The following is a 21,926-nucleotide window of genomic DNA, read 5'->3' on the forward strand; positions in this document are numbered from 1 at the left end:
ACCGTAATATGCTGGTAATATCAATTTTACGTAGAGAATTTTTTTGACCCCTTGGAATCATTACTGCTCCTTGTTGTATGAAAAATAAGCTAAAATCCACAAAAAATCCAGAAATAGGGGGGTACCACTTATATGAAGGCTATAAAAGTTTGCATCATCACACTCCTCAGTAGGAATGTTGTATTGCCATATCGATGACTTAATGCCAAATTTCAGTTAATTCGGTTAAATACATATGTACATGCATATGTTTCCGCAACATCTTTGAAGGGACAAAGAAGATTTCTCTTATATCCAAAAAATCGGGAGGCTCGAGTTTCACCGTAGATATATGCTCCATAGGAATCAGAAACGCGACGCACCCATTAGGGGTTTCAACTCGCCCCGGCATACTCAATAATATGGCACCTAGTGTTATCGTCAAGTTCGAACGGTGTGTCTTACGGCACAATTTGTATAGAAGTACAGAAAATCAGGGGGTATTATTATGTGGGGGTTATATCAAAACCCGAATCTGTACTGACTAATTTCTAGAGAAAAGTTCTACGGCCCCAAGGAAGATTAAACACCAATTTTCAGCCATATCGGTGTGATAATGAGTCTAAAACCTAAAATACAGTGAATCGCGAAGTACCAATTTATGGTGGCCATATCAAAACATGGATCTGTACTGACGGATTTTTGGGGGAAAATTTTCTAGCCCCAAGCAAGGCCAAGCAGCAAATTTCAGTCATTTCAGAAAAAAATGAGGATAAAACCTTTAAAACATCGAAAATAGAACGACACCTTTCTATGGGGCTATATCAGAAAGTGGATCGATTACCGATAAAGCCCATTTTAAATACGAAACATCCTAGGAGCAATATAAACTTCTGTACTAAATTTTAAAACTTTATCTTAAATATTGCTAGGATAAGTTAAGCTTTATCTCAATTTTAACAGAAAGACAGGCGGACGTGGTTTTCGACTTAGAATTTTATGCTAATCAGAATATATATATTCTTTATGGGGCCCTATTTCGAAGAATATTTCGATGCGATACAACGGAATGGAATCGCCATCTTATGGTGGGGGGTAGAAAAATGCGTTAAGGTCGGCTGGGCTGAAATGTGTATAACCTCCACCACGAAACCTGGACCTATGACTAATCTTTTTGTAGTAAATTATAGGGGCTATACCGATTTTTATCGGAAAGTCCTAACATTCTACCTTTCGATTCTCAATATTTTTAACGTTTTACCCACATTATTCGATCGAAACAACTGAACTTTGGCATTTTGTCTCAGCTGGATGTATAGATTGGATGGGTGGGATTAATGGGATTACATATAATTCTTAGTATAGGTCCACATTTTCACTATTCATCCATCAATGCTGTGTGGACTACATATTCAGTATACATATCAAATTATGCGTAATCGTGAGTTCTTTAATTCTATTATAATAATAATAATTGTTCCACAAACATCCCATACGGGACAAGGGAGACTTGAACTATTATTTAACCAGCAATCGAATAGCAACGTAAAAAATCTCGTTAGCTTCGTTTTTATTCATTTACGCAGTCATAACTTCCTCGCAAACTTTTATTTTTTTGTCAAATTTTTGAACTTTGTACAAAAACACTTATTTTAATCTAACAATAGTCATAGGTACTGGTTCATGGAAACTATTTTTTTTTTGTCTTTCACTCATATAAAGGTTATATCACAATGAATTGCCCTGAAAAGCACAAAACCGTGTGTATTATCAAGCATAAGTATGGCCTAAGTGCACAATTTTTGTTCGATAGATCTTCAATAATTTACAATTTAATGATGTAGCAGAAGTGGCAATACAAAGTCAATTTTCCAATTTTAGAATATTTATTAGAAATGTTTGATATATGTATATAATTGTTGCACAAACATTTCCTGGCCAGGAAACATACATTTTTCAACCCCTCAGTAATGTAGGCAACATTTTCCGAGTATTTCACCCATGTAAAACTTCTCTGCAAGTGGTATCTTAGGACACACCGTTCGTACTCGGCGATAAACTGTAGGACCCATATCACTCAACCAATCTGAATCGGGGTGAACTCATTGATATGAGAGAAGAGAATTTGTTCCATAAAAGAATTTTGATTTGTTGAAAGCCCAGGGGTAGTGGTGTAGGGTGTCACACGGCCCCGTCCGACTATAGTCTTTGCTTACTTGTTTTGTCTAAATTGGTTGTTATTTGACATTTGGAGTTACCAGTGGTCAGAAAATTTCCACAAAATTATGGGTATTGGCACTTTCATAAAAAAAATGGAGGTAGTAGAGGTTATAAAAAGTTCAGCCCGGCCCACAGTGGTCCAAATCACTGATCTAGCGGCGCGAAATTGATAACTTGCAAACGAATGGAGATATGTTTCTGAAATTTTGCACAAACGTAGTTTGTGTCCGTGGGTAATAATGGAGTAAATATGAACAACATCGGCTAATATTTTGGTATAGCAATCATTTCCTTTCAAATAAGTTGCAATTTGGCACTTAGGGTTTCTAGTGGTCACTAAACCTTTCCACCAAAAATTCATTCATTCATTCATTCATTTTCATTGAAAAATAGTGTTTTAGCGTGTTGCGAAATTCTAGTTAGCTTCATATTTTCTTAGTGTATTTTGTAATGCCAATTCGATCATATACTTAAATTTTACCTAAGGTTTTAGTCATGATGCCCACCACTGCCCACCTCGAAAATAATTTTCCAAAGTAGGTCATGGATTTAAGATTATTCAGTATAAAAATCAGCTGCCATATAGTGCCAGACTATAAATGGTGGGTCGCTGACTAAAGCTGTCCTAGAATAGGGTTTTTAAGGGTATATTAGCGCATAACTCTTTTATCTGACCACGTACATTAACATAATTGGCATCAGTGGCAAGATGAAGAAATCTTCTTCCAAATTTGTCTGACGTTGGCGGTACGTGCCTTCCACGAAGAACGCTATAAGATCTATATTTAAAATTTTACCAATTTTCAGACAAAAATTTTGATTTTTTACATTCGCTAAATTGGTTGGATTTTTTGTTGTTTTGAGATTGTTTTGTTCCCCAAGCCTATTTTTGCATCATAAGATAATCGGGACCTTTGTTCATGTCATTTTGTATTAACAGCATGAGAAAATTCTTACCGTATACCCCCTCCAGAGGGGAAAGGGGGGAGAATGTTACGCTCGTGGTTTCTTAAAACACTCTTCGCAGCAGCACAAAGCTGTAACCGGCGCATTGGCTTGATTTTTGCACTATAAATATTTTTGGCCACTTTCTCCTCTGTGCAGTGGTGCAAACATTCTCCACCAAAAATTGTGGGCATAGGTCTACTTTTTGATATTGCCCCCATATAACAGTATCTCCCAATATTTGGTATTTTGAGGATTTTGTCCACATTTTCAGACCAAATAAGATGAATTTTGGCATTGGAGGTTCTCGTTGCTTATACATCTTCTCTACCAAAGATTGTGAACATAGGTCAACATTTTCATATAGCCCCCATATAATTGTACCGCCCGATTTTTGTGTATTTTGAGGATTTAAACTAAATTTTCCATGCATTTATCAGCCAGATTTCAGGCTATTTGCAGCCAAAAGTTGATTACTCGGAATCTAGGAAGTCCAATTTAATTTGTCGAAAAAGAATTGAACTGGACATTAGAGAACTTTTGTAGTTACGCTCCATTTAACAAAAGTATATTACACTAAAAAATACAAGAAAAATAATTTTTGAAAATTTATTGCTATATAACTATGTACCTCCTGGCATCAAAACGTTTTTATTTCTTTTAATGTACATCCTCCTCTATTAACTAAAAACAAACTTTGTTTAGTTTTATTAAGAATTTAAACAAATATGAAGTTTGGTATTTTGCAAAAATTTTGTTAAAATCTGACGCAGCAAAGATTCTTGCATTGGATATGAATAGCTGACAGAATATTTACAACAACAACAAAGTAAAAACAAAATATTAGTCACCAGAGTGTCTGTAATGGATACAATGGAAAACGTTTGATTTTTTGACTTTAGCGTCGCTAGATCAGTGGTTTCGACCAGTGTGCGGCCGGTCGTAACGCTTTATTGCCTGTTTCTTCTCAGTTAGATTTTATTCAGGGATCTTCTTGTTCATTCTTTTGGATGAATAATTTTCGCGGCATACATTACCTTACTACATTTAACAACCCCCCAGATGATCCAGCAATTAACTAGTGACTACTAGAGACGGAAAGTCATGGAGAATATAATCTGCACATTTGCTTGATATCTCAAATATCCTACTTCATCCTGCAGTAAACATTATTATCAACATAGCCCATGCATAGGCCTTGTTGGGCAGTTGGACTAATCACATTCTTGATTATTGTGTAACCGAAATTTCCTGTAATTCAAATTTCCAGTTTTGATATATACTTTAAGAAATATTTTTTGAACATGGTATCCAAAGAAGTCCTGAGCTTCAAGTGTAATACCTGTATTACCTCTCTAACTAAATAATTTTTCAATTAGTTTCTATTTAATGAAACATTCAGTCTATTCATATGTTGTACCGTTTCAACTTGTTTAAATTCACTTAAATCAAAAATAAATAAAAGTCAAACATTGGTCTAAACTTGTCTATCGATGAACATCAGTTAACAATAACGCCGTATCAAATTCTACCGTTATTTTATTTAATTAAAATGTATTTATTGCCTCCATACAATTCATATAAAAGAAAAACAAAATATATTTCATGCCATCAGTTGAACGGGTACGAAGAGGGATAGAACAGAGCAATTTAATTGTATTGCCAATACCAACTCCACCATCAACATCACACCACACAAATAAATATACATCATAGAATTTTATTCAAATATTCCACTTAAAAGATTACGGTCAGTCCAAAAATCGTTAAATCGGTTTAGCAATCAATTCATGTCCAGTGCACTAACGAGGCACTGTTAAAATAACATTGTCTTTGTTTATCGAATAAATTTTACGTTGTGAATGAAATGAGAGAAAATCCTAAAAATATGCAATGCAAGCATAACTATTACAATAAAATGCGGTTTGGCGCTTTTAATCAGATGTGTTGTGTTTTGAATTTTAAATGCTTAACACTTTACAATGTTGAAGAGATTATTTATTTTTTCCGCAAAAGCAAAATTCTATTGTTCTCCGCAACAAAACTCTAAAAACAATTGGTCATAACATCCTTTTCACACTTTGTCAAATAGCATTTTAACACAAATGTACATAAAATGACAAATAAATATTATTCATCAATTAAAACAAGTAAAGTGAAGTCTACGCTCCAATTTTTTAGGGTAATTAATGCCTCGACTTCACCTCCACAGCTTTCGTAACAAAATGATAACCACTCATATATTAATAATTACCAACTTATACTATCGGTTCTCAGTTATTTCCCAATAAAATATATTGATTTTTATGTGTTCTTCGGTTGAGCGTACACACATACGTATGTGTGTATGGAGATGTGCAATCTGCAAATGGTTTTGATAGAATTGTGGTAATTATTTCCAGGTTTTCGACCAAGACCGCACAAACGTTGTACCTCGAAATTGTATCATCTACTCGTATATATGTGTGTATGTATGTTTGTTTGTGTTCACAGAGCAAAAGTGTTAATTCATGTGGCATTTTTTGTGATTAACAGAATTTTTATCTGCATGGAAATTGTTGTATGCGGAATTTTTATTTCAATGCATTCCCAAATTTATGAAAAAGTAGAAATGGTGTTAAGTGCGACTGCGACGAACAGTATCTACTCTCTACGATGAGTAAAACTTATACGAGGATCACTAGAAAAAATTCTGGCCTTGCCAAAAGCGAAATCCGTATGTGCAATTCATCTTCGCTGGCATCCTTGCCTGGCTTCAGCAGTGGGACCACCCTTTCCATTTTCCAGACTTCGGGAACGATGTGGTTGGCTAGCGACAGTTTGAGAAATTTAGTGAGATACTCGACTCCCGGCACACCCAGCTGTTTCATCATTAATGACATTCGCAACATCATCCGTTGTAAATTGTGATGGTTCATCCTCGGCAGGAAGAGATCTAATGCGAGATAGAATTCCTCTCTTCGTCCTGTCACACCGGGTTTCTCTACAAACTGTTGATTGAAATATTTTGCGCAGCACTTCGGATCAGTCAGCGTAACGTCGCAAAACGTGACAGAGGATCTATTTTTCTTCTTCCAGGGTACGAGGGTGACTTAACCGTTGCGCACAATTGACTTATTCCGACTCCCATGTTGCAACTCTCTAGAAGATTTAACCACACCGACCTACCTGTTAACTTCCAGTGTCAGCTCCGGGACTTTTGGGTCACTGAGGATGGCAGGACGAAGCTCATCACGCTCATTTGCTAATTCCGTCGCCTCTACTGGGAAATTTGGACTTACTTCGGGTACTCGACCAGCAGGTATATGGCGACTGGCTGCAGCTGTGATGTCTCGGAACGCCCTTTCTTCTACCTGAACATCAGAAGGATTGGCCAGATTTCTGAAGCGGTGATTGGTGAACTCTCTGAAACTCGGTCAATTAACTTTCCCGTGATTGATGAAATTGTGATTATCAGAGGTGATGAAATCGGGCGGTCTGCTGATGGTGACAATTATGGGGAGATGGTCTGATCCAAGGAAAAAACAACGGGCTGCCAGGTGACGCCATTTTTCAGACAAGGTGACACGATCGTTATGTCTGGCGAACTGTGACACTCTCTAATAATTCTGGTAAGGGCTTGCACATTGACCGTGCAAAACGTAGAGCTATCAATCTGCTCAGCCAGCACTATACCATCTGGTCGTTTCCGAGCCCCAACTCATGATGAGCATGAAAGTCCCCCCAGGACCAGACGCTTATGACCTTCTAAAAGCGGGCTGATATTGGGCCTATAACTTGAAGTACAGATCTTTATCTACGGAATGTATACATTGAGCAACTCCACCTCGAAAGTTCCACACCTGACAGCTACCCCCACGCATTCCATGTACATGTCATTAGAGCCAGGCTCAAGCGATATACATAGGTCTGAATTGAACATACTGGTACAATAGGAAAGCAAGTCCGCCCACATCTACTTCTCGAGCGAGTGCATTGTAACCATCAGAACGCTGTAAGCCACAGTTGTTGTTGAGCTTGGTTTTCTGCCCATGAAATCCACTATTTTCTCGATCATAGGTTTCTTTGGCCCATTTTCAACGGTACCATATCACTTAGACAAGCTTCTGTGATGGTCGCAGATACCAATTAAAATTCCAAAAACTCGGGTATAACAAAAATTTATTTTATTTGTCACAAAACAATTCCAATATTATTTCTACCTTAACAGCAATGTAGGGCATACCCACTTTCTGTTCTTATTATTTTTATTTTTCTTCTACATAATTTCGGTTTTTCATTCCATTTAATTTGCAAAACTTTTTTTTAAACTCTCGACAATATGAAACCAAATAAAGAATGAAAGATATTCAGTTGTTCATTTGCCTCTCATCAGTAACTACCAACCAACAATAAACGGAATGGTTGTGTTGGATATTGTTGTTGGTTTCACTGACTGCTTGCTGCAAGGCTGTCAGGCCATTGCAGTTGTATTATTGTTAAATGTTTTAAATTTATGCAATTTATATTCGTGTATTTCACTTTATTTGCATTATTGGTGTTTATATGTCCACAGCTCTCTTTTTATCATGGCGTTATGCGACATACAATGGGATGATTTAAGAATTTTTAGTACTATGCTCAAAAATACCAATACAAGGTAAATATATGCAGAGCTGGACTTAAAAAAACCTTGTTGGACAGATAAATGACAACATTTCCTTCAAGAGAGTTTGTTATTAGTGGTCTAAAAATTCAAAAAAATAAAGAATTTTGCTTAAACATCCCATTGTGCATTTATAGGGTGGCGGTTGTTATTGTTAAGATTATTTAATTAAATGACATGAATGCCCATCAGAAGGAAGTTAAACACAACGATAAACGATAAAAATGGTAGATTCTGATATCCTTACGTTGTTCTTGTTTATACCGAATATATGTCGAGCAAATAAACTTCGATACGATTATGTCGCCTTTTTAAGGACATTCCAATTGAAATGAAATGCATTTCCGCTATAAATTTTTAATGTTAAAAATATAAAATTGAAAACATTTATAATATACTGATGGCAGAGTAATGTATTTTTCTTTAAAAAAAAAACAAAAACGTTATGCAAAGGATAAATATTTGTTTGTATAAGTATGTTGATGATGAGAAGTTCATATAAGTAAATATTTATATATTGCATATGAAAGAGAGGAAAGTAATATTTTAAAGCAATATATTTGTGATGATGGATGATAGGATGAGAGACAATAACTTAAACAAATAAAAAGCAGCTAAATCAGGACGGGCCGAACTTTTTTAATAAATGAGTACCAAATTACAGCTAATTTGGTACGCAATTTTTGCTAAAATCCCTATTATACCCAAAATTGAAAGCTAATTTGGTACGCATTTTTTGCTAAAATCCCTATAATACCCAAAATTGGAAGGTACTGTTAAATGGGGGCTATACGAAAACATAGATCCATGTTGAAAATTTTTAGTGGATAAGTTTTGTGACAACTAGCAATCTTGAACGACGTAGGGGATGAAAGATACCAAGGAACGGTCCTGACCGGTTTCAACATTGTAAAGTCCAGGATTTATCTTGGTCCCTCTCTCATCTCAAGTGGACACTGACCTCCCTGTGGTATCACCTGGGGAGCTGCCTTTAACACTCGTTAAAGGTAGTGAGCTAACATGTGCCGCGCGTTCACCTATAAGAACGTTAAAAACTTGGGTTTGGGCGTCGGGCTAGTAACCCTCCCCCAGAAAAAAGCAGCCTACTATGAAAAAACGAAAGTAAAGAAAAACAAACCCCTCTAAAGTTGACGACCCCTGCAAACGTTTTAAGGACCATGATCTGCGAATCTGCACCTGGAATGTTCGCACTCTTTATAGAGAAGGTGCAGTTTACGCGCTGGCAGATGTACTTGAAAAGTACAAGGCCGACATTACTGCCATACAGGAAATACGATGGACTGGGAAAGATGTCACAACAACACCTAAAGGTGACGCACTGCCATGACGTAAAGCATGAGTTTGGTTGCGGATTTGTAGTTGGTCAGAGGTTAAAACATCTGGTATCCAGCTTCACCCCAGTGAATGAAAGACTTGCTACAATTCGATTAAAAGCAAAATTCTTCAACTTCAGCTTTATCTGCGCTCATGCTCCAACCGAAGACAAGGACGAACAGACCAAAGATATATTCTACGAGCGCTTAGAAGAAACATATGACCGTTGTCCTGCCCATGACATTAAAATTGTTCTAGGCGATTTTAATGCCAAAATTGGAAAGGAGAATATCTTTGGACAAGCAGTCGGAAAATTCAGTCTACATAGTGAAACATCAGACAATGGAATGAGGCTGATAGACTTCGCAGCGGCAAGAAACATGGTAGTTAGCAGTACCAGATTTAAGCATCACGATATTCATAAGGGCACTTGGCTGTCTCCAGACCAAAGAACAATAAATCAAATTGATCGCGTTGTGATAGATGGAAGACATTCATCGAGCGTGTTGGATGTACGATCGTTCCGAGGAGCAAACATAGATTCGGACCATTACCTCGTTGCAGCAAAGGTACGTACCCGTCTAAACGTTGCAAATAAAGCACGGACAGACACAACACGAAAGTTGGACATCGCTAAGCTGCAAACACAACAGATAGCCACAGCATATTCCATTCAACTGAACCAATTGCTTAATGAAAGCGCTTCTCGTCCCGATAACATATCAGCACAATGGCAAAATATTGCCCATTCCATGCAAACAACCGCAAAATCAGTACTTGGATACCAGAGACCTCCACCAAAGAATCCATGGTATGACCAGGAGTGCCGTGCTGCTACCGAATAAAAAAATGCGGCATATAGGGCTACTTTACAATCAGTAGCAACGCGTAGCGCATGAGAGAGGTATCGGGAGAAAAGGAGAGAGGAGAAACGTCCTTACCGCAGGAAAAAGAGAGAGATGGAAAAGAGGGAGTGTGAACAAATAGAGATGTACAGGAGACAGAACGAAGTCCGAAAATTCTACCAAAGAGTGAAGCATCAAAATGAAGGCTTTGGTACAGGCATATCCTCCTGTAGAGTCCAGCAAGGTAATTTGGTAACTGATACAGATAGTGTGCTCAGGATATGGAAAGAACATTTTTCCAAACTGTTGGTATCCGATAGCAGTGAAGATGGCGAAGATACCACAGATCCAATCCCAGAAGATGGTATTGAATGTATACCGCCCAGCCAGGATGAGGTAAGGACAGCAATAACGGGCTGAAGAATAATAAGGCGGCAGGAGCAGATGGCCTACCAGCCGAGCTGTTCAAAACCGGAAGCGACACGCTGATAAGGTGTATGCATCAGCTAGTTAGCACCATCTGGCAGGAAGAATGCGTACCCGACGATTGGAACGTGAGCATCCTATGTCCAGTCCACAAGAAGGGTGGTAAGACTGTGTGCTCCAATTATAGGGGCATAAGTCTGCTCCCGATTGCATATAAGATAGTATCTGGCATATTGTGTGAGAGACTAAAGCCTATGGTCAATGAAATTATTGGACCCTATCAGTGCGGCTTTAGACCTGGCAAATCCACCATTGACCAGATATTTACTTTGAGACAAATCTTGGGAAAAGACCTAAGAAATGCAGATCGACACTTTCCATCTTTCGTCGATTATAAAGCAGCATTCGACAGCCCTATACGTTCAAAGGTGTTCCAAGCCATGTCTGATTTTGGTATTACTGCAAAGCTCATTCGGCTTTGTAGAATGACGTTAACTGAGACGAGATCCTCAGTTAAAATAGGAAAGAACCTCTCCGAAGAGTTTATTACCAAAAGAGGTTTAGGCAAGGGGACGTCCTGTCGTGTGATCTATTCAACATCCTGCTGGAAAAGGTCATACGAGACGCGAAGGTCAAAATAAATGGAACGATATACACGAACAGCCATATGTTACTGGCTTATGCCGACGACATTGACATCATGGGTCGATCGGTAAAGGAAGTAACTGACACCTTTGCAAAAGTCGAAAGAGAATCTGCTAAAGTTGGTCTGGCAGTAAACGGCGAAAAAACCAAGTTGATGGTATCAACGCGTAATATGTCCACTAACCCCGCACCATCTGTGAATGTTGGTACCTACAATTTTGAGATAGTAAAGGACATCGTCTACCTCGGCACCGCCGTAAACACAACAAATAACATCGGTTTTGAAATACGAAGAAGAATAGTGTTGGCTAACAGATGCTACTTTGGGCTGAGTAAGCAGTTTAGGAATAAAGCCACCTCTCGTCAAACAAAAGTAATACTTTACAAAACACTGATACTACCCGTGCTAATGTATGGTTCCGAAGCATGGGTACTTGCTCAAGCAGATAAGGCAGTGCTTGGTGTGTTCGAGAGAAAAATTCTTCGAAAGATCTACGGGCCAATCTGTGTTGACGGCGAATATCGGCGTCGTATGAACAACGAGCTGTATCAACTATACAATGACATCAATGTAGTTGAACGAATCGAGATACAAACGATTGCGATGGCTAGGCCATGTTATAAGAATGAGTGATGATGAACCCGCTAAAAAGGCGTATAAATACGGGCCGCATGGAGGTTCTCGCAGATCTGGAAGGCCAAAGCTTCGTTGGATGGAACAAGTCAAACGAGATATCAGAAAGCTACATATCCCAGCCACCGTGGTGCAATGGTATGCACGCCCGCCTTGCACGTAGAAGGTCGGGGGTTCGATTCCCCGGCCAGGCAACAACAAACATTTTTCAGCGGTGGCAAAATACCCCTCAGTAATGTTGGCGACATTTCCTGAGTATTTAAGCCTTGAAAAACTTCTCCACAAGTGGTGTCTTAAGACACGCCGTTCGGACTCGGCGGTAAACTGTAGGTCCCATATCATTGAGCTAAATATGAATCGGGGTGCACTCATTGATATGAGAGAAGTCTCCCTTGTCCCGTATGGGATGTTGTGGAACAATGTTTTTTTTTTTTTTTTACATATCCCAGATTGGGAAAATACGGCAGCAAACAGAGAGGATTGGAGATTTTTTCTTAGTTCGGCTTATGGAACAAATGTTCTGTAAAAGGCCAGCTAAGTAAGTAAGTAAGCAATCTTGAACGTCAAATCACAATTAGTTCGGTAAAAAATGTAGATAAAATTCTAAAAATATTGAAAATAAAAATATACCAAAACATTCACAAACAATAATAGCACCACTATGAAGAACTTTGGAACAATGTTTTATGTAGATGTGGGGCTAAATATTTATGTTTGGAGGAAAATATTTTCTTTTCTCAGTTAGATTTCCTCAAAAGCTCGGAATGGAACCAAAAATATATAACAATGTCCATTAACAGAGGATTGTTTAACCGTAATAGTATGGATCTGACTTTGTCGTTAGAGACTAAACCCTATACATGGCAACGAAACTGTGAAGAATTAACTTGTTTTCGTTGAAATCCTGGAAAATATAACTCTATTTCATTTAGAAGATAAATTGGCACTAGTTTGGCCCTTCCAAAAACATATGCACAGTTATAATCTGGGTTATAATCTGTCAAAGAAAGTCAAAGAACTTGTGGTGGCACGTTGTTCCTAGACTATGACAAATCAAACAAATTGTGAACTAAGGTCAATAAGGCAACAACAGCATCAAAACCAACGAACATAAAATCATATTTGGAGGTCCTTGAGGAAGAATCCTGCAACAAATGCCAGAATCCGCTCGGTTCGATACCAAGCCTATCCCCAGGCGGTACTAACGTCATCAACTGAAGAAGAAATCAGTAGTAGATAAAGTGAGATATTGGTCCAATTTCTAAAATTTTAAAAGTATTTTTAATAATGGAGCTATTATTTTTTTTCGTCAAATTTTTGTAGTTTTTGTGGTTGGTTTAAATTTAAAAAAAGTTTCGAATTCTACTAAGATTTTTGTTATTTTTAAATTCTTTAGAGCCGTTTAGTGATAAATTCGCATAAAACGGATAGCAAAATTTGAACAGGTAAATAAGTCGGTCACTCCCTTTGAGAGTTGTCGTGAGCACTATTTTCCCGAAAAATTTTGAACTTTAGTGGGGGAGGTACCCGGAGTAGTAGACCGATATGACGCATCTTCGAGCTTGATCTAAGGTTGTTCAACATATTAATAGAAGCAATGTTGGGCCAACTCGGTTAAGCCGTTCGATGCGCTCCAGCTAGCCGGAGAGACAGGAAGACGAACATGGCAAAATCGACTTCAAGTTGTCTGAAACGAATTGCCTCCGATAGGGTCTTAAATCATTGTTTTGATGAGACACATGTTCATCGTATCAAAGTATATATACCCTCTTTAGCCTAGAGGCTGAGGGTATAAACAAGATTAAAATTAAAAAGTCTCCATTAACTTCAATCACAACTGAGTTTTGTTCATCCATTTAATCCAAGTTCAACTGTTGAAGGTGTTTTCATATTGTCTTCAAATCACAATGCAGTATTTAAAACTTAATGAACTGCTAATTAACCTTCGAAACAAAATCGAAATAAATATAACACAAATAGCCTTGATACGCTGCTATTGAATTTAAAAAGGACTGGCAGTCAATACAGAATGTGAATTATAATTATCGTATTGAAAAGCACACAGCCGATAAATGCTATTGGTAAATGGATCGAAACATGTTGTTTGATTTTAAATCATCTATACATACTCGTATGTATGTATATCAGGCAGGCAGGCAGAAGTGCAGTTCTGTATGATGATAATTATTGTAGAAATGAACAGCAAACTAATTATACCAACACTTATTGATTTTCCCAAATTCATGTTTATATAGGCAGGATCTGAAATGACGATTTGCTTTTCCATTTTTAAAACGAAAGCATCGTCTATATACATTTACGTGTCTATGTATGTACACTAATACCTCGATTTGCGTTGTTTCGATTTGCGTTACATATTCGATTTGCGTTAAATTAAAATAAATATATTTGACTTTGAATATCATGAACAGGACTTTCATGGGATCCTAACGTCACAATAAAACAATTAGGAACGATTTTTTATTTTACATTGCTTCGGAACATGCATTAGAGGTAAAATTACCGCAGAAAAATATTTTTAAACGATTCAGAAAATAGTAGCGGTAATCTAATCCAATTGGCTATAGGAGATGCAATTAATTGTTATAAATAAATATTTTTACCAAAAAAATTTATTCGATTAAAAATAAAACAGAAATAAAATGCCATGAATCATTTGCTTAATGTGAGAATTCTTTAATGAATAAATAATTTTATTCGGATTCTTTTTTTATATTTTAGTTAAGTTTTTCGTAAAAAGACTGATTTTAATATTCATTACATACTAATAATAATATTATTGATATAACATTTGTTCCATTAAATGTTAACAGCCACATTCGCTTGAATTTTTAGTGAAAAATTTAGAAAACAAATCTAATAGAACAATTTTGGTACCAATTAACAAATTCTTCACACAAACACGTGGAAACGTGTGTTTCGATTTGCGTTGTTTCGCATTGCGTTGAAGTTCGTCGGAACCAATTATTAAGGCAAATCGAAGTATTAGTGTATTTGTATAGTGATTTATGATGTGAATGTGAGAAGTATTTCAATATCCTCCGAATAATTTGTATATGTTCATATGTAGATTAGAAAACAAGAAACCAAATTGATCATGTTGTGATAGATGGAAGACATTCATCGAGCGTGTTGGATGTACGATCGTTCCGAGGCGCAAACATTGATTCGGACCACTACCTTGTTGCAGCAAAGGTACGCACCCGCTTAAACGTAGCAAACAAAGTACGAACAGACACAACACGAAAGTTAGACATCGGTAAGCTGCAATCACAACAGATAGCCACAGCATATTCCACTCAACTAGCCCAATTGCTTAATCAAAGCACTCCTCATCCCGATAACATATCAGCGCAATGGCAAAGCATTGCCCACTCCATGCAAACAGCCGCAAAATCCATACTTGGATACCAGAGACCTCCACCAAGGAATCCATGGTATGATGAGGAGTGTCGTACTGCCACCGAAGAGAAAAATGCGGCATATAAGGCTACTTTACAATCCGTAGCAACGCGTAGCGCACGAGAGAGATACAGGGAGAAAAGAAGAGAGGAGAAACGTATTTTCCGCAGGAAAAAGAGAAAGATGGAAAAGCGGGAGTGTGAAAAAATCGAGATGTACAGGAGCCAGAATGAAGTCCGAAAATTCTACCAAAGAGTCAAGCATCAAACTGATGGCTTTGGTACAGGCACATCGTCCTGTAGAGACCAGCAAGTTAATTTGGTAACTGATACAGATAGTGTACTCAGGATATGGAAAGAACATTTTTCAAATCTGTTGGTATCCAATAGCAGCGAAGACGACGAAGATACCACAGTCCCAATCCCAGAAGATGGTATTGAATGTATACCGCCCAGCCAAGATGAGGTAAAGACAGCAATAAATCGGCTGAAGAATAACAAGGCAGCAGGGGCCGATGGCTTACCAGCCGAGCTGTTCAAAACCGGAGGCGACACGCTGATAAGGTGTATTCATCAGCTAGTTAGCACCATCTGGCAGGAAGAACGAGTACCCGACGATTGGAACCTGAGTATCCTGTGCCCCGTCCACAAGAAGGGGGATAAGACTGTATGCTCTAACTATAGGGGCATAAGTCTACTCCCTATTGCCTGCAAGATCGTGTCAGGGATATTGTGCGAACGACTAAAGCCTATGGTCAACGAGATTATTGGACCATACCAATGTGGCTTTAGACCTGGCAAGTCCACCATTGACCAGATATTTACCCTGCGGCAAATCCTGGAGAGGACCCAAGAGATGCAGATCGACACCTACCACCTTTTTGTCGATTATAAAGCAGCCTTCGACAGCCCGCTGCGTTCAAAGGTATTCCAAGCCATTCTGAATTTGGTATTCCCGCAAAGCTCATCCGGCTTTGTAAAATGACTTTAACTGACACGAGGTCCTCAGTTAAAATAGGAAAGAACCTCTCCGAAGAGTTTGGTACCAAAAGAGGTTTCAGACAAGGAGACAGCCTTTCGTGTGACCTCTTCAACATCCTGCTAGAAAAGGTCATACGAGAGGCAAACGTCAAAAGAAGTGGCACAATCTACACCAATAGTCACATGTTACTTGCTTATGCTGATGATATAGACATCATGGGCCGATCAGTAAAAGAAGTAACTGATACCTTTATAAAGGTCGAAGGAGAATCTGCTAAAATGGGTCTGGCGGTAAACGGTGAGAAGACCAAGTTGATGGTGTCGACGCGCAATGCGTCCATTGAGCTCGGACCGACTGTGGAAGTTGGTTCCTATAATATTGAGGTAGTAAAAGACTTCGTCTACCTCGGCACCTCCGTAAACACAACAAACGACATCAGTTGTGAAATAAAAAGAAGAATTGTGTTGGCCAACAGATGCTACTTTGGTCTAAGTAAGCACTTTAAAAACAAAGCCACATCTCGTCAAACAAAAATAACGTTCTACAAAACACTGATACTACCCGTGCTGATGTATTGCTCCGAAGCCTGGGTACTTGCGCAAGCAGACATGGCAGTGCTTGGTGTGTTTAAGAGAAAAATTCTTCGAAAGATCTACGGACCAATCTGCGTTGACGGTGAATATCGACGTCGCATGAACCACGAGCTGTATCAATATAGTTAAACGTATCGAGATGCAGCGAATGCGTTGGCTAGGCCATATCATAAGAATGAGCGATGATGAACCGGCTAAAAAGGCGTATGAATACATGCCACATGGCGGTGCACGCAGAATTGGCAGGCCAAGGAATAGATGGAGCAAACAAGTGGATGATGAGATGAAAAGGCGCGGTATTCCAGAGTGCAAAGCAACAAATAGAGAGGAGTGGAGATCTCTTCTTAGTTCGGCCTATAGAACAAATGTTCTGTAACGGGCCAGTTAAGTAAGTAAGTCATATGTATGTATGTATATGCATGTCGATTTTTGCTAAACACATACATTTCTATTTGCAATGAAAATTGAAATTTATGAAAGAAGAAATTAGAGCTTTAAGGCCATTATAATCAGAAGCGTGTACTAGTCCACAAAAGCATAATATTGTCGTAAACAGAACAACAACAAAAAAACTGCACTTAAATTCTGAACTTTTGTTAAGGTACCCTGTGGAGTGGACCGACCATTTTCGAACTTAGACTAAACACGGTGCTCTTGAAGCAACTTTAAATGGAAGGTGCTTACACCTGGGAAGTTTTTGCGGATTCTGAAAATACAATGTTCATAGATGTGAAAAATCAAAAAAAAACAAAAAAATCGCGTGGGCGCTTTTTAAATAAATCGCGTTTCAAGTCGCCATTTTTAAGGGTCTCTAAATTTTTTATCGATTTTGCTTGGAAACGGAATTTTCACAGCTACAACATTTTCTTTATTCACATTCCGATAGGAATTTTCAAACAAAATCCTGAAGACCTGAGAAAAAAATCTGAATGATTGATCTGAACTTCTATATCTCAAAAACGTTAAAATCTACAAAAATATTATACAGGCCAATCTTGTACAGAATTTTCACTGCTACAACATTTTCTTTAATCCTATTTCGGTAGGACTTGCGGTTTCCAAGCAAAATCGTGAAAACCGAAAAAAAACCTAAAAATATGCACTTTGATCGTCATTTATTTACAAATCCCTATAGCGACTTTTTCTAATTTTTGGATTTTTCTCACCTATGAACTTTGCTGTTTCAAAATCCGTAAAAACTTCCCAGGTGTAAGCGGTTTTGACTTAAAGTTAGTTAAGGCGCAACATGTATGACATTGTTTTATAAGGTAGCGATACAGTATATGCATTGTCTCAATTTGAACTTCTATATCTCAATAACGGTAAATCCTACGAAATTATCATAAAGGTTCATCTTGTAGAGAATTTTCATGGCTACAAAATTTTAGTCCCATTTCGATAGGGCTTGTGATTTTTAAGCAAAATCGTGAAAAGATAAAAATCCCCTAGAAATTTCAACTTGAATTGCGATTTATTTAAATAGATCTCCGGCGATTTTTTTGTATTTTTAATTTTTCTCATCTATGAACATTGTAGTTTCAGAATCCGCAAAAACTTCCCAGATGTAAGCACCTTCCATTTAAAGTTGCTTAATGAGCACCATGTAAATTTGGACAAAATATTACGAGATCGAATCGGACAATGTTGATGTTAATATCACACGTATCATTTTGAATTTTTGTGGATGAAGTACCGAAAGGAGTGGACCAAAAATCACCATTTTCGAACTTTATATAAGGTATGCAGAAATATTACGATATGCAAAGTTTGGACCAACGCAGTATTCGGCTTGGGATTTGTATCGCGTACGAGCTACTACACATTGTGGCCGTATTGGCTTTTTACAGCTTTCGTGCTATTTTCTCATGTAGTATGGGTTTGCCTATGGAAAAGAATTGTTCAAAGATTTGAGAGGCTGTCTTCAACAGGGGCCACCCGAAGGAGCGCAACGCTACAGTCCATATCCGAACCTAATCTATGTCTGGTAGAAATATTACGATGTGCAAAGTATTGACCAAATCGTTTACTATCTTCGAGAGTTATCATGCGCACCATTTTTGCGAAAAATTTGACCTTTTGTGGGGTAGGTACACCAAGAAATGCACCGATATGGCCCACCTTCGCATATGATATTTGTTTGGACAAATATTACGACTGCCAAATTTAAGTTCAAACCATTTGATCTTTTTGAGAGGTAACGTGCGCTCAAGCCAGCCAGACAGACTTGGGGTCTGATAACATTATTTTGACGAGACGCATTTTGGTATAAATAGCTTAACGTTCGGCCGAAACGAACTTTTTATACCTTCCACCATGGAATATACTTGACTAAAATATTATAATTAGTTTTCTTTCTGACCACTGGAAACCCTAATGCCAAATTACAGCCATTTTAGAACGAAAATATAGATTGCAAGTAAAAGATCGTTAAGTACGGCCGGGCTGAACTTTTTATATCTGAACTTTTTATATCTTTTTATATCATAAGCTATTCTGAAGAAAAAGGGAATAATTAGTTTATTTTCCACAATAATTTTTTCGACTACAAATACCCCAAAAGCTATACAGCCTGTTTCACTATGTCGAACGAAATGAAAACGAAAGAAAAACAACTAAACTCGTGTATGACTTTTAAATTGTTTTAGTTGTTTTAAAGCAAACACAAAGTAAGTATTGCCATGAAAACCAAAGTTTAGGTGTTTTGTCTTTCGTTCTCAAAACGCGATTAGTTGTCAAGAGCCGTACCTAAAATTTTCTGAGCGACACTTTTGCAGAACATTTCGAAGCTGAAAAACGTCATCTTGTGGTACTTTTATAGCGGCTCTTAAAATGAAGGACGAAAATTGAAGGAAGCGAGTTAGAAAGTCGAAGTGCTCTACGAAAATAATCCTCATTCGATTTGACTGAAGACATGTCATCTCAAAGATAAGCTAAAGTAACAGTGAACAAAGATATAACGCTAATTCCTGATGGCTTACAGGGTCTCCAACAAAAACTTCATCACGTCATAACGCGGAAGTTCGACTCACGGCGGATCTGTCCTTCGGGGTTCTTAATATACTCACCAAGGGCTTTCATCTCCAAAAGGAATTATCTTTGCCCCAAAATTTGTGTTCACAGTGTAATAGGGAGGTACCGTTATATTTGAGTTATACGGAAACATGAACCTATGTTTAAAATTTTCGGTGGAGGAGTTTTGGGATCACTAGGAAGCTGAAAATTAGAGGTAGTTGCGTCAAAAAAGTAGCTAAAATCCTGAAAATACCGACAATAGGGAGGTACCATTATATGGGCCATACCAAAATATGGACCTATGTTGACATTTAGTGGAGAAGTACATAGTTTGTTCCAAATGTAGTTTGTTCCAAAATGTAGCGAAGATTATCAATATACCTAAACTCGGGAGGTACTGTTATATGGGGCATATACCAAAACGTGTGCCGATATAGCCCATCTTCAAACTTGATCTACCTATGGAAAAAGGCACGCTGGTGCAAAAATATAGCGTTCTAGCTCAATTATTGTGGACCCTAGAGTGATTACAACAGACGGACATGACTTGATCGATTCAGAATTTTATGCTGATCATGAATATATACTTTATACTGTCGGAAATGATTATTTCAATGCGTTACAAACGGAGAAACAAACTTAATATACCCTCCATACTATGGTGGAGGGTATAAAAAAAGTTAATTGCGAGAACACACCTGTTACTTGGTGGTTCAGTCATGAATATTTGCTCTACCAACCAACTATGAATATATTTTCCAATGTGCTGTCCTGATACTCAATAGGAGACAATATACATGTCAATTATTTTTCGTTGTGGTATGATTCCCAAATAACTGATCCGTCAGATTTGAGATGTCTTGAATATATTTGTGCAATAAATTGTCAATAAAGGTCCACGTTTCAGATACCTCTCATATAACGACGGTTACCGTCGATTTCAGGTATTTTAAAGGTCTAGCATTTTATCTATTTTGACATATGAGATTTCTGCAACCTCAACCCTTTTCATGACCTTATTTTCCTCACACTTTCCTCGATGTAGCCAAACTGCTCTCATCGTTGAACTTTCTGTTTATTTAAAGCTTGTACCTTTTCAATGAGTCACTATATTTGACACTAATTTTTTAATTGAAATATCTATCATATTTTGTCACATCCCATATTGATATGCCCAGGCATAATATACGCCACTGTTCCTTATGTATGTCCTTTATCCACCCACATTGCAAAAAAATATTTCTTTTACATCCACATAACAATCAATTTATTTACACACTAAGAACTCGGTCGATAACAAATAGCACGCCTTCAATAAATTAATAACCACTTTTGCCGTAACCACCTTGTTGACCACGACCACCGTGTTGACCTTGTTGGCCTCCGAAACCACCTTGCTGACCGCGACCACCTTGTTGTCCTCCAAAGCCACCTTGTTTACCATGGCCCTGTTGGCCTCCGAAACCACCTTGTTGTCCGCCGTAACCGGCACCATGGCCTTGTTGTCCTCCGAAACCACCTTGTTTACCATGTCCCTGTTGGCCACCGTAACCCCCTTGTTGTCCACCAAAACCAGCACCATGGCCTTGTTGTCCACGGACGCCGCCCTGTTGTCCACCATAGCCACCATTTTGTTGACCATAACCTCCGCGCTGGGCCACAGCAAGGGCAATCAAAGCGAAGAAAACAATCATCTGAAAAAGGATTAAGAATTGGGACTTTTATTAGAATTCACTTAAAATCAACATTTAAATTTACTTACGAATAATTTTGCCATTTTGGTTGGTTGAACTAGAACGTTTTCAGATTTGAAATAACTGTATAGTTTGTTGTTGAAATTGAATATGATATTCAAACGCAAAACGCAGTCCCTTTTATATGCATAGAAAAGCAGAAAAACTATTTTTGTTTCTTAAAAAAAAAACAAAATATTTGTCCATAAAATGAGTGTTTCAATGTATGTATCATCGGTTGTGTGGTGCTTGGTTTGTCTTCTTATCACTCAAGGCAAAGCTGACCTCTAAACTGAACAGTCATTGTTTTTTTTTTTTGAGAATTTATTTATGATGTTTGGTTTGTTTTGAAATGCTTGTGGTTATGAGATTAAAACAAAATTGCCAAATATTTTGAGTTTGAGGCAATATTAAAATTTTCTGAGAAGTCTGAATCATTATTAAAGACGCATTTTAATCATATCACGGTCAGAAATTTTACAATCAACATCACATTCTGAATAACTATGG

General features: G+C 37.8%; 2 protein-coding genes across 11 annotated transcripts in view; one reads left to right on the forward strand and one right to left on the reverse strand.

Moving 5' to 3' along the window:
• The window catches only part of LOC141394647 (uncharacterized), a 992,399-nt gene that overhangs the window by 413,274 nt on the left and 557,199 nt on the right, over window positions 1–21,926 (forward strand). The gene's annotated exons all lie outside the window — the stretch shown is intronic.
• Window positions 20,923–21,514, reverse strand: LOC141394650 (uncharacterized). Its single transcript, XM_073969388.1, has 2 exons — window positions 21,446–21,514; window positions 20,923–21,377 (listed from the first exon to the last, which is right to left on the reverse strand). The coding sequence occupies exons 1-2, from the start codon at window positions 21,458–21,460 to the stop codon at window positions 21,003–21,005; spliced, it is 390 nt and encodes a 129-aa protein (XP_073825489.1). The 5' UTR covers window positions 21,461–21,514; the 3' UTR covers window positions 20,923–21,002.

This window comes from Musca autumnalis, unplaced genomic scaffold, assembly GCF_047663935.1.
Source record: "Musca autumnalis isolate F117 unplaced genomic scaffold, ASM4766393v1 scaffold_2, whole genome shotgun sequence".
In the NCBI taxonomy this organism is placed as follows: Eukaryota; Metazoa; Arthropoda; class Insecta; order Diptera; family Muscidae; genus Musca; species Musca autumnalis.